The sequence below is a fragment of the Atractosteus spatula genome, chromosome 7, assembly GCF_055471065.1.
Source record: "Atractosteus spatula isolate fAtrSpa1 chromosome 7, fAtrSpa1.hap1, whole genome shotgun sequence".
NCBI classification, from domain to species: Eukaryota; Metazoa; Chordata; class Actinopteri; order Semionotiformes; family Lepisosteidae; genus Atractosteus; species Atractosteus spatula.
In genome coordinates, this window is record NC_142712.1 from 37,102,900 (window position 1) to 37,115,853 (window position 12,954).

At 42.3% G+C, this 12,954-nt stretch overlaps 1 protein-coding gene across 1 annotated transcript in view; it reads left to right on the forward strand.

Moving 5' to 3' along the window:
* The window catches only part of plxna2 (plexin A2), a 226,167-nt gene extending 213,429 nt beyond the window's left edge, over positions 1–12,738 (forward strand). Inside the window, exons 27-32 of the mRNA XM_088919992.1 lie at positions 3,665–3,764; positions 6,532–6,722; positions 7,474–7,643; positions 8,090–8,302; positions 8,974–9,124; positions 11,856–12,738. Of these exons, the coding sequence (XP_088776118.1) occupies positions 3,665–3,764; positions 6,532–6,722; positions 7,474–7,643; positions 8,090–8,302; positions 8,974–9,124; positions 11,856–11,951 (921 nt within the window). The 3' untranslated portion in view covers positions 11,952–12,738. The remainder of the gene's footprint in view (positions 1–3,664; positions 3,765–6,531; positions 6,723–7,473; positions 7,644–8,089; positions 8,303–8,973; positions 9,125–11,855) is intronic.
* Positions 12,739–12,954: the final 216 nt, after the last annotated feature.

The following is a 12,954-nucleotide window of genomic DNA, read 5'->3' on the forward strand; positions in this document are numbered from 1 at the left end:
CTACATGAAATAGTACAGAAGATTGAGTCTCAGTTCAATCGAATATCAATCACAGTTTGGCAGGAAAATAGGAAAAGGTGAAGAGCTGTGTTACGGAGAGTTTAGGTGCTTACTGTGATAGTTACTATTTTTTTGTTGGTTATATACACGACTTTGAATGAGACAAATTAGCAACATCTGCTGGACTGAATATCATTTTACTTCATTGGATAATTCTGCTTCTATAAATTGAAGGTAAGATGAAATAGTCTCCATTAGACATATCAGTGCCATCCAGACAGTGACCTTGAGTCTGGAACAGGAGGTACAAAGATTGGCAGAAGGTCAGGCTGTCATTTAAAGGGTGCATTATTATTATGTCTGATGAAACCAGAAGCTTACAGAAACTTAAAGGATTTCTGACTTCTCTCACCACACCTGGCTGATATATGAATGTGCTAGGAAGGACAAATGCACAGATCGCAATTGTGTGGAGTCCCTTTAAGCTATTATTTTTCAGAACAAAAAGTTAGGGAGAATGGAAAGAAGAAGCAGAACAACAGGCAGCTGTTGAGTGGGGAGCTAGGAGAAGGCCTGCTGTCTGGCTGTGCCACCATTTGCTCTCGCCACCCGTTCAGGAGGAAGATAGGCATGAGCCTGGGGAGGGGGGGAGAAAAACACATGGATTTCCATTCTCTCCGAGAGCAGAGCGGAGTGGCAGCTTTTCAAAAAGGATTCTTCAAGCCCCTTTTGAAGTGCCTCCCCAGCCAGGCTATTAAAACTCGCACTCCTGAGGCAAGCCCGAGCTGCGCCCTTGATAATGGCTGGGAGAGATTATCTGGAAAGGTAAGCATTGCCCCCATGGGGCGGAATGAGAGAGAACGAGCAGTGGGGCGATATTATATCATACCGCAGGAGCTGCGGGAGTCAGGGTAAAGCATTATCAATCATTAGGGCGCATTAGGAGTGTCAAGGATTAAGAAGTAAGGAGATTAAAGACAGGTGTGGAATAAAGCAAATAAGATTTTTTTTATTAGCCGAAACTCTCTGTTGGACCGAAGTTGGCTCCCTTTGCTCATGCCCACATGACATGCGTAACCCCCAGGTCCATGGATAAGAGTCAAACAGAGGAACAAGTGTAATTCCGTCAGTTGAACTGTGGTAAGATGGAAAAATACCACGGTCATTTTTGTTTTTTCCAGAGGAGTTCCAGATTTGCACACTCACACCCGTGCCGATAATGCCCCCTCAGAGAAGTAGGATTAGAATTTGCACATTTTGCCAGGCAGCTGTATTAATAACGAAATATTTGAAGGGCTTTGTACCTCCTCAGCTGCCTTCTTTTCACTTGGAAAAATCAATTGCGCTATGAGGGTTTGAATGCAAACAGAGAAAAGAAATCCTTTGATAACATTAACGATACCTTTCATGTGTCACTTTTGAAAACCCCAGGACACGTGGTACAGTTCCTCATTGTCTGCAGCAAAGGGGAGAGAGGTGGGTGGACAAGATGCTTGTTTTATGTGAAGGAGTCAGGGTATTTGGTCTCTTGGTGAGGAGAAGATCAATTAGGGAGATCAGAAAACCCAGAAATTGTCAAGAATGGGTGAGTCTTATAGCTATAATTGAGAATGAGTCCAAAAACTATTAGAAGTCTTTCTTTTGGCTTTCTTTGAGCACTAAGGGAAAACTAGACATCCCAATTAGTGTAGGGTCGATAACAATGAGGACCCAGATGTCAATAAGATATTGTTGCGTTCCTGAATTCTTCTCCCTGTGAAGCTAATTCTTTGTAAATACTGTTCAAACAGTACAGCATATGATATTAGTCCTCAATGGGGTATGTGTATTTCGCCACAGGGATGCTGACAGAGATCATTTTAATTCTCATTCTCATGATTGTTGTTATAGTGCCCCACCATATTGCAATGAGCAACTCCAATATAAATATTTAGCATTTAAATTTAATATACAAGTATACAAGAATTAGTGCAAAAGTAAGAACATTCCCAATGATGTCTGAAGTTTGAGATCAATACTATGGGAAAGGAAGTACGGTAGAGAAACTGGGCAGTTCTGCTGTTTTTGTAGCAGTACCGTTTTGCATTCTTCATCTCCAGTATTATTACAGCTGAGTGTCTGCATTTCAGATAAGTTTCTTTTGCTTCAAGGGCAAAGCTGCTAAAGCTCTGAGAGCTCTGTTGGCAGTGGGATGTAAAGATAAAATATTGCCTTGTCGCACTTTACAGGCTGCCATTAAAACAGCCAGAACTAGGCCTAATTAAGAATGAAATTAATTTGCAATCAGCTCAAGTTTTAATAAAACATAGACTTCGGTAAAAGATTCAGCTTTATTGCTATATCCTGTTATGATCTGGGAACACAAAGTTAATAAAACAATTCTACAGTTAAAACGGTTTAAAGTTAAGTGCGCGTTGGTCTGCCAACAGCTCACTTTGCAAGCTGTTTAGTCTTACATTGTAATTGAAGGGTGAGTCTAAGTGTATTTTAAAGATAAGCAAACCCTGTTAAGATCATCACAAGTACAAAATACTGTATTGACCCTAAAACAAGACCAGGTGTATTTTAAAAAAATAGATTTGGTAGACTGAGGTAAAAATACAGCTTGCTTTGTATGGGCTGATTACACTTCAGGTCACAGATAGTGAAAACTAACCCTTTGGTCTATTGAGTGTTTGCTGATCCCAAGAGCTGGACCTTTAAAGCTAGTTTCTTTAGGTGGAAAAGTATGTGGTATTTATTTACAAAGGTGAGGTTTATTATTTACAAACCATCCATCCCTAAAGTACCAACTGCATTTCTCTTCCTCTTTTATGATATATATCTCCTCTCACTTAACTTGTGACCTGCAACCCATGTTATTGAAGAATTGCTTGCAAAGACAAACTAGGGAGCAAACTGGTGAGGTGCTTTGAAATGTTGCCTCAACAGGTCATTAGTAAGAGTGCTGTAAATACACCTCTGTTCAGGCTAGCTATACCCCACTAGACATGCTTCAATAGGAACATAATAGAACAGAAGGCATTTCTTTACCCAAAGTGTTCTGGGACGAGATGCTAGGATCAATAAGCTGCTACCAAATAGGCCAGATGGGCTTAATGGCCTCCTCTCATTTGTTACCTTTCTTATGTTATTAAACAGATCACTTTCAGTCTGGAGCTCAGTCTGAAGGCTGGGTTTAAAAGTTGTTGCTGTCTGATGTCTGGTCTTGGCATGTTATCATGCATCCTTTGCAGCAGCTAGATGCAGACTGAAGACAAAGTCTGGGTAGGATCAGTCTGTTTCTTTGTGTATAAAAGAGAGTGCTACAGTAAGTACTATTGGATAGGTTGTGGAAATCTGGAAGCTACCTTGTCATGTTGTTGAAGCTGATTCTCTGAATCGCCCAGTAATAGCTAGAAGAGATTCTCAGACCTGTCATCTTCCAACGGTTAATCAAGCTGAGTATGAGTATCCTCCTCTCCTTTAAAACCTTTATTACGTTCCTGTATCTTAAGGGTTGAGAGTGAAAGGCGGTGGTGGAGGTGGAGGAGGAACAACAGTTGATGTTAACCGTAGAAATTCCAGAACGCAGTGACTGTTTGCCTGGCTACTTGGGAGATGTCACAGGATGTGGCTGACAGAAAACGGAACAGTTTAACCTTTGTCTCGCTTTCTACTCCAGGTGTCGGACCGCTGCGTGGTGGCACTGGTCCCCAAACAGACATCTTCCTACAACATCCCCCCCTCAGCAAGCATATCCCGGACTTCCATCAGCCGATACGGTGAGTTAGCCCTCAAAGCGCCTTCCCAGACTGCTCTTATTGCTCTAACATTTCCTTGTAGCTGATGAAGACCCCTTCATTAAAGAATGCTTTACCCACTCTGATTTCTGACATTTAGATGGAGATTGTTGCTGTTTCTGGTCATGCATGCTTGTGGCAGTCATCTGTGTTTTGTGTATATGGATCAAGACCTACTCACTTCACATGTATATGTTTATGCACATAGAATGTCTGGGAATGTTTCTCGTTCTTATTTTCTTTTCTGGTACCAGACTGTTTCTCTTAGTGGGATTCCATTTGTGATTAGCACTGATTTCAGCCTGCAGGACTAGAGGGAGATTGACAAGGCTGGGAATGCTGTTTATTTTATTTTAAAGAATAATAATGATTATTCATACAGAATGCTCAGAGCCAGGATGTAATCCTCTAATACACACACTGAACACATTACTGTATTCCCCAGGCTCTACTTAGTTAACATTGTACAGGGCTCACATCTGGTCCACTAGTGGTCCAAGTAATAAAACATGCCGCACTGAAGGCAACTCTGATTACAAATTATTCAGCGTGAATTATACTTCACAGAAATGAAAACTGAAAACTGAGCAAAGCCAATTACAAAGTCTGAAATTGGATGACAACAGGGCTTCAAACTCCGCCATCAACAGATGAGTGGGGCAAGAGATGGCACGCGCCTACCTCTGCTTTACAGCAGCCTGTCTCGAGTGTTAAAATGCCCAAAATAAACCGAGGTAAATTATTATGCAGAATACAAAATGCATCTTTGTCTAACAAAAATGGACTGCTGGTCTTATCACCAGAACAACTCAAATGGGTCTGTGCTGGAACAAGCTTCCTATTTGTTCCCAGCCCTGCTGACATTCGCACACACCTTTGGCAAACGTTGAGACAATACTCTAGGTCTGGGTGAGAACTTATTCCCATTCACGAAAGTATAACACCATCAAACGTATATATATATATGTGTGTAGGAAAGTAAACACATATGTGTGTTTATGTGAAAAGGAAAAAACTTTGGGTGTGAAGAACTTAGTCCCAAACTATATAAGTTATAATGGTTAAAAGGCTCTTATACTGAGTGGAGCCCTACAAATATTAATTCCGTTTTTATGCAGATTATTATATTACAGTACTGCTGTGGTGGTGAAACCCAGAATTCAGTTGGATTAGACAAGAGGCACAGTCTGCTTTTGCAAAAAGTCCTTGTGATCATCTTATTTTGATGAATTGATTATTTGATATAAATTCAGTGTAGTACTGTACTTCATAGCCTTGTGATTCCTGGGCACACAGGAGAACTCATGCTTGGCATGTCTGAAATAAAAGCATCAGAATTAGATTTAATACAAAAAAGACATCAAAGGTTCAGCCAGTTTACTGCCAAATGGGTATGTTAGTGATACAGTAGGAGCTAAGATGATTGGAGCCACTTGGTAGCTTACCTAGGATTTGAGCCCAGTAACTTCCCCTAACTCCTTTTCCCTGGAGCATACACACTAAACCTCTAACCTATCTACTTTGAAAATTTTACCTGAAGCTCTAATTTGGTGCCACTTTCTGACTTTGTGTTCCTTGCTCCCCTTTGAAGCCAGGTGAGATTGCATCTCGGTGATCCACACTCCCTTTGAGCTGTTAAGGTACAGAGAAAAATACTAATTGGATCACTATGAAGAGGAGTTATGTTCTCTTTGGCATTATAAGTGATTTAAATGTTCAAGGAATAATAAAAAAAAAAGAAATTAACTTATCAGAGACCTTTTGATGTATTGATTGGGTTTGTGACAGAAACACTTTATGTGTCAGGCACACAGTAGTAGAGGAAAAAGACATTTATTAATCCAGTTAAAAAATGAGAGAATGCACAAACGTCACTGCTCCTTTTGTATGAGGGATGATATGAATTCTTAAAAGCCAAAAGATCCTGGCAGCTGCAGAATTTTGCTTAATGAAATATTAGAAAACTGCATCAGTCGCTTTCATCTCTCTCTCTCAAAAAGTACTCGGGCACCATGCCACATGTGTCAAGCTGATGACAAAAACCTATTGGACTTTCTCGTTTTTTTCCTTTCCTAATATCAAATTATTGAGCTCTAAAATTTCCCTATGTAGTGGAACTAATTTAGAATCATTCCATTTGCAACAGGGCACGGAGCAGAAAAAGGGCAGAAATTTTAGCGTTATAATGAGCTTCTGAAAAATTAGCCTCATCACTGAGCGCCCCCTGTCTGTGCTTAGTGATAGGCTGTCCCTCTAACTGCTCTGTTGGAGCTGCCTGGGGCACTGCCAACAGTCTCCTGTCTCAGGAGTGGGTTAGATCAGGCTGGTTCTCTGTCTTGGATAAAAGCAAGGTCAGAAAAGCAGTACCTTCTAGGGGAAGGCATGCTAAAAGGCTCAACTAGGTGTCCAGAGTGTCCCCAGCTTTAATTACTAGGTAGCATTCAATTCATAGCTTTCATCCTTCAACACAAAAGGTCTTAATGTTGGAATTATTAAATAGGAACACTATCCTTTTGACATCTGCTTTAAAGCATTGGCTTTACAGTATAAAGTATATAGCTTTTTATTTGTGAACATTATCCCCCTTTTTATTATGAAAGCACACAAAGACAAATTCTGGTTTTGAGAAACAAACTGCCCTTTAAAGGCCTGCGTGATTGTGTAGACCTCCACCCACAGCACTGAGTCAGTCAGTGCCCCTAGCCTGCTGTCTGACTGGCTGTTGCACTGCGTGTCTCCCGCCTCCCAGACTCCACCTTCCGGTACACAGGCAGCCCTGACAGCCTGCGCTCCCGAGCCCCCATGATCACCCCCGATCTGGAGAGCGGGGTGAAGGTGTGGCACCTGGTGAAAAATCACGAGCACGGGGACCAGAAAGAGGGCGACCGGGGCAGCAAGATGGTCTCTGAGATCTACCTGACACGCCTGCTCGCCACCAAGGTACCAGAGCATAACAGACACCTCCCATGTCAATACACATTCCTCCCACGTGACAGAGAAACAATCCTCTCTTTGCTTGTTCGCAATACAATTCTTATGAGCATAGGGATTTGATTTTCAGATTTCAACATATACTGTATACTGTACTGTGTTTGACCAATATTTTAAAATGTAATCATCATGCAGAGCGTGAGTCTTGGACTTTTAATGGTAGCAGAAAGTGAACAAAATGATTCTTTTGAGTTATATTAATCACCTTTATGGGTGTGGGATTGAGCACGGTCCCTTCTGGCAGTGGGAGCAGTGGGGGACTGGTGCACTGAGGGGAGAGGGAGGGTGAGGAATAGGTTGATCACAGCTGCGGCTTCTCACTGTGAAGCTCCTAACCTCACAGTAGGGACTGTGCTTCCAGTAGTGGCGCCCTTCGTCAATTCCCCTGGGCACTGCATGTTTCCCCATCAGCCTCCAATTCTTCATGGGGAATGACAGCAGACTTGGAGCAACACAGTAACAGTGGCATTAATCTGTATCCAGGAATCACTAGTTGTTCCCGTTTCACTGCTGTGGCATAGTACGGGCCTATTCATTTTAAATCCTCCTTCATTGCTCTCGGTAGCACGCCTGATTGACATTGCCTGTATAATCCTCCGTCTATTTTTAGACGCAGGGCTTGCACTTGACAGGCATAGCTGCTGTTGCTCGCTGTGTTCTCACAGACAGCCCCGCTGATGTGTGTGGTCTCTTTTCCCAGGGCACGCTGCAGAAGTTTGTGGACGATCTGTTTGAGACGCTGTTCAGCACAGTGCACCGAGGCAGTGCCCTTCCCCTTGCCATCAAATATATGTTCGACTTCCTGGATGAGCAGGCAGACAAGCACAGCATTCATGACACAGACGTCAGGCACACATGGAAGAGTAACTGGTAAGTGCAGGAAAAAACACAGCATATCTAGAAACAGAGCACTACAAGGGTTACTCTGGCAGTTTTGAAATGTTAACTGTAGAACATTTTATTTATCAGGTAGATAGGTATGAGGTGAGGGGGGTCTGTGTTTATCTGTGTTTTGCACGCATGGTTTGTGCGATTTCTGTTTGTATTCTTCTTTTTTAGAGTTACATTGTTTATGATTTATTGACAAAGTAAAGGTACTTTGATATCTGTATGCCTGTTAAGCCATACTGTGGGGAGACTCACCTATCTGCTGTTTCAGGCTTGTTTCTTACACTCCTGTATGATAATTCATGTGGTGGGACATGAAAGACCTGAATTAAACAACCTAGGCCAAGATTGATTCAGTGGTATGAGAGTGTTCAAAAACAGAAATTGCCATCTTCACTCCCTCTGCCTCTGTGCATCTGTCCTCACAGCCTGCCCCTGAGGTTCTGGGTGAATGTGATTAAGAACCCGCAGTTTGTCTTCGACATCCACAAGAGCAGCATCACGGACGCCTGCCTCTCAGTCGTGGCACAGACCTTCATGGACTCCTGTTCCACGTCAGAGCACCGGCTGGGCAAAGACTCCCCTTCCAATAAGCTACTCTACGCCAAGGACATCCCCAACTACAAAAGCTGGGTGGAAAGGTAAACCTTTTCTGACTGTTGCTATTACCTCTGCCCTCCTTTACTGACTCACCTCCTCTACCAGCAGAAGAACAGTTTACGTTGGAACAAAATTTACTTCCTAGACAATGCAGAGAAGTGACACAGAACACCAACAACATTGTTACTAATATGGCTGAACTTTTATAGAACATTTGCATCCATTTTCACAGGAGCAATCGGGACAAGGTACCTTTTCAAGAGTACAATAGCAGTGCCCTTCACAGAAAGTGAAGTCACAGCCTTCCAGGACTCCAAACACTGCTCCACACTGCTGCCCACAAACAGTTGAATATATGATTAAAAGTGCTGAATTTAAACCAAGGGATGATGTGCTCAAATTAAACATTGTGGAAATGTGTCTGTGCCTCCTAAGTCTTCTTGTCACCACAGACAGCAGGAGGTTGAGAAGCAGAGAAGCAATTGGCGATTCCTGATTCAGTGGGTTAACTGGAAGCAATTCTTGAAAAAGAATAGGTCTTCCATTATATAGCACTAATATAATATATAGTTCAGCACAGGCCACTGACTATCTGCAAACACAGTGCTTTAGAGTGCTGTTATTTTTGTTTCAGTTTGCATGGGGAATGGATGAACATCACTCATACTCATAACTTTCCTCTCTTGTTCTCTGCTTTGTGTTTCCCCCTCAGGTACTATGCCGATATTAGCCGGCTCCCTGCCATCAGCGATCAGGACATGAACGCCTACCTGGCCGAGCAAGCACGCCTGCACTCCAACGAGTTCAACATGCTAAGTGCACTCAACGAAATCTACTCCTACGTCAGCAAGTACAGCGAAGAGGTAGGGTCAGCCCAGCAGCAGAAAAAGATTTGATATCTGAGTGCATAGTCCTGCTGTTTAGAAATAAACAGCCTTATCACAGAGAGCTTAACAAAGTTAGCTGACGCAAGAATGATATTCCTGCAAAATATCAAGATTTATCCCATGGGCAAGGAAGTGTTGCAAGAGCAAAGGGGTTTTTCTTTGATGGGAGAGTTCCAGGGATCTTGGCGATTAAAGTGATTCAGCTAATTATAATCCAAGTGATTTTAATAGGACGGCTGTTTGTAGAAAATGGAGGGTACAGATTTACTGAAATGTAAGTGCTGGGCCCAAGTTATCAAGGGCCTTATGTGTACTCTAATTGTGTCAATGCAAATTGCTTTGTAGAAGATGTGCATTATAAAGGACATTCACACAAATGACTGGATAATCATGAAAAGGTATGGAGAAACCCATCCAGATGAACAGGCAGTTTAAGACTTCTAATGGTAGCATTCTGCATGCAATGCAGTGTTGCTCCCCAGGTCTTTGCTGTTAAATTAAATTGCACCAAATAAAAGATGAAAAGCCAAGAGCAACCTTTTACGAGAACTGATGGCCATCCTTGGCCAGACCATCCCAGCCATGATGACACAGTTTCAGTTTCCTCTCATTTGTTACCTTTCTTATGTTCTTAAACAGATCACTTTCAGTCTGGAGCTCAGTCTGAAGGCTGGGTTTAAAGGTTTTTGCTGTCTGATGCCTGGTCTTGGCATGTTATCAGCAGCTAGATGCAGACTGGGTAGGATCAGTCTGTTTCTTTGTGTATAAAAGAGAGTGTTACAGTAAGTACTATTGGAAAGGTTGTGGAAGTCTGGAAGCTATCTCGTCATGTTGTTGAAACTGATTCTCTGAATCGCCCAGTAATAGCTAGAAGAGATTCTCAGACCTGTCATCTTCCAGCGGTTAATCAAGCTGCATGAGCTGAGTATCCTCCTCTCCTTTACAACCTTTCTTACATTCCTGTGTCATTTCAGGGTGCACTGGAACGACAGTCTTTAATCTCCTCTGCTCCCTTTTACTTTGCAGGCTGCTCAATGCAGTCAGCACCAAAGCAGTTAAACCTGTGCCTCACCTCTTTCCATTCTGCATGTTCCCTCTCAGCCCTTCGCAGAGGGTACACCGCTTGTTGACTCAAATATAGGAAGCGCGCTTAAATGGATTTTGGAAATGGCACAAAGTCCTGTGTCTGCATAGGCTGAGGAGATTAATAATAGATAGAGCGCAAACGATAAAAATGGGGGGCTTGGCTGCAGCCAGTAGCTAAGAGCACTTTAGCAGATGAAAGGGAAGAGAACTGCAAATGACATTCTGGGAAATACAGCCCGACTCCCACACATCCCCTCATACATCCTCCGATATGTCTTTGGCAGAAGCGCTGCAGCGCAGAAGGCACACATAACACAGTGTCGCTTACTGGTATTGTAAGACCCTGCAGAATAATGGGTGCTGAACGTGTTTAAATGTGAATCAAAGATAATCTCTTATGGGGAGGTTTGTGCTCCACAGCAGAATTTGCTCTTAACTTAAAAGACAAATAATTAAGTAATTATGAGAGAACAGAGATACCAATTAAGACGGAGACTAAATAGGTGTTACAAAGACTAGACATTACAGTTTTTTATTTAAACATAATTTGGGCTTTTTATAATGAATACTGTTTTGACACAGTTTTGCTCCAGAGTTTATTTTTATCTTTAAATGGAGTTGGATTTTTTTCCGGCCTCCTTCTCCCGACTTTCTGGTTCATCTTTCTAGTTTTTGGGTGAATGGGGCATTAAAAACAGATATATGAATAAATGATTTCCACTTGTGACTCAAATGTTGATAATTAATACTCACTTTCAGTCCCAAGCATCTGTGAAGGAGAAATTCTTGTGAAGTAGAAAAGCAAAACATCTGTTCTTCGAAGACATCAGCTGTTCTTGCGAAGCATCATATCAGTCAGTCAAACTGCAGATTAATTAACTTTCAAGATTCAGTGACAATTATTATTATTCCTCATGAAGATGTCTCATACAGGTTACAATTACCAAACTGCTGTGCAAAAATCCTACACAATTTGCACATTGTTCTACTCTTTTCACTTAATGTTTTTCTTTCTTTACACAAAAATACAGTTCTCTGGTGATCCTCTGCTGAATTTTGCCTAATAGATCTGTATTTTTAGTACAGTATGAAGGCTATTATTTTTATGGATGTGTGAGTGAATGGGTAAGCATGGGTACCCCACACTCCAAATTCTCATCTCTAAATTGCCCATAGTATGCATATGTGGGTCAATGGGTAAACATGTGTGCCCTTGGATAGACTGGCATCCATCCACTTTGTAGTACCACTTTGCTCCCTGTGCCTGATGGGATAGGCTCTGACAGATGCAGTACATGGATGAATGGGACCCCATTCTGTTCCTTTACTCCAGTGATCCCAAGTCATTTTCCACACCATCGCCATTTAAGTCTCCTCACCCTGCCAGTGATGGACACCGTTAGCACTATAGCCTTGTTGTTGCGTTTTCTCTCACTTCTTGTTTTGAGCATCTATCTTTTCAAGCTTTATCGTATTCATCTGTTGTAAAATGAAAACTGCCAACACCGAACAGTTATTCGGGAGCCGAAAAGCAGACAGTGAGAATGTGGGCATGCATTGTTATTGTTGTTTCCAACTGTCAAACGTTGCTCACCTAGCCGTTTGTTTTTCCTTTGCCCAGATCACAGCCGCACTGGAGCAGGATGAACAAGCCCGGAAGCAGCGACTGGCCTTTAAAGTGGAGCAGCTGATAGGTGCCATGTCTCTGGAGAGCTGAGACAGAAAGACACCAGGCTCTCCCCCCACCGATCAGAACCGCTGAAGTCATGGGACACACTGCTGGGAGGAACTGCACAGAAAAGAAAAGTGTGCTGTTTATTTGGTTTGTCAGTTTGAATTTTTAATTTATTTTGAAATTACTAATAAAATAAGAAAGTAAAATGCCAATCCACACTGCTCCAGGATTCCCACGGGCCATGGATGTTGTGGCTGGAGATATGAGGATAAGAGTGGAGAATTCAGGAGGTGTCGTGACTTCCCATCTTCTCTGGATTGCTTGCGTTGTATTGACAGTTGTCCCATGGCAGACCTGGGATAAGCAGTGTGCTGCAGCCATGATGGGACTCTGTTGTGTGGAGAGAGGATCTGCAGGCACTTAGAAGAGGAGTGGAGTCCCAGGAAACTGGATGCACAAAGGAGAGGAATTCCACCCTCCGCTTGTTTTGCATGGAAGCCCAGAGTTGTATATGCTGAAGCTGGATGTGCTCTTGAATCATCCTTTATTTTTTTATGTGTTTGTTACATTTTGGTTTCACTTTTGGACAAGGACAGCTTTTCTATTTTTTTAAGTCCTCATCATGTGGTTTATTGTGAGTTTCTTTTATTATTAAAGGAAAGTAAGGACTGGTACTTCTCCTGTTTTGCTCCGAAGGACACGACGTCTTGTGAGCTGCTACCACAAGTTTGCACTTAAAAAACAACAAACTCCAAACTTCTCCTCGAGGGAGGAGAAAATCCAAAACCAGAGCTGTAGAAACAAAACATTAAACATGTTCGTAGACAGGTGGAGGTGATGCCTTCTTTTCTCTACGCACACACACACAAGCTCCTCACAGACAGTGTTTGTACAGACGCTCTGCTCCTGGGTGCTCATGGGTAAAGCTGGAACACCTTGGGCCTTCTGGTTTTACAGACTCCTTAAAAAATGACTTGTCTCTTCAGAAGTGTGACTTCCAACATTTTCCTGTTTGTCTTTTCTTTTTTATTATTATTGTGGGTGT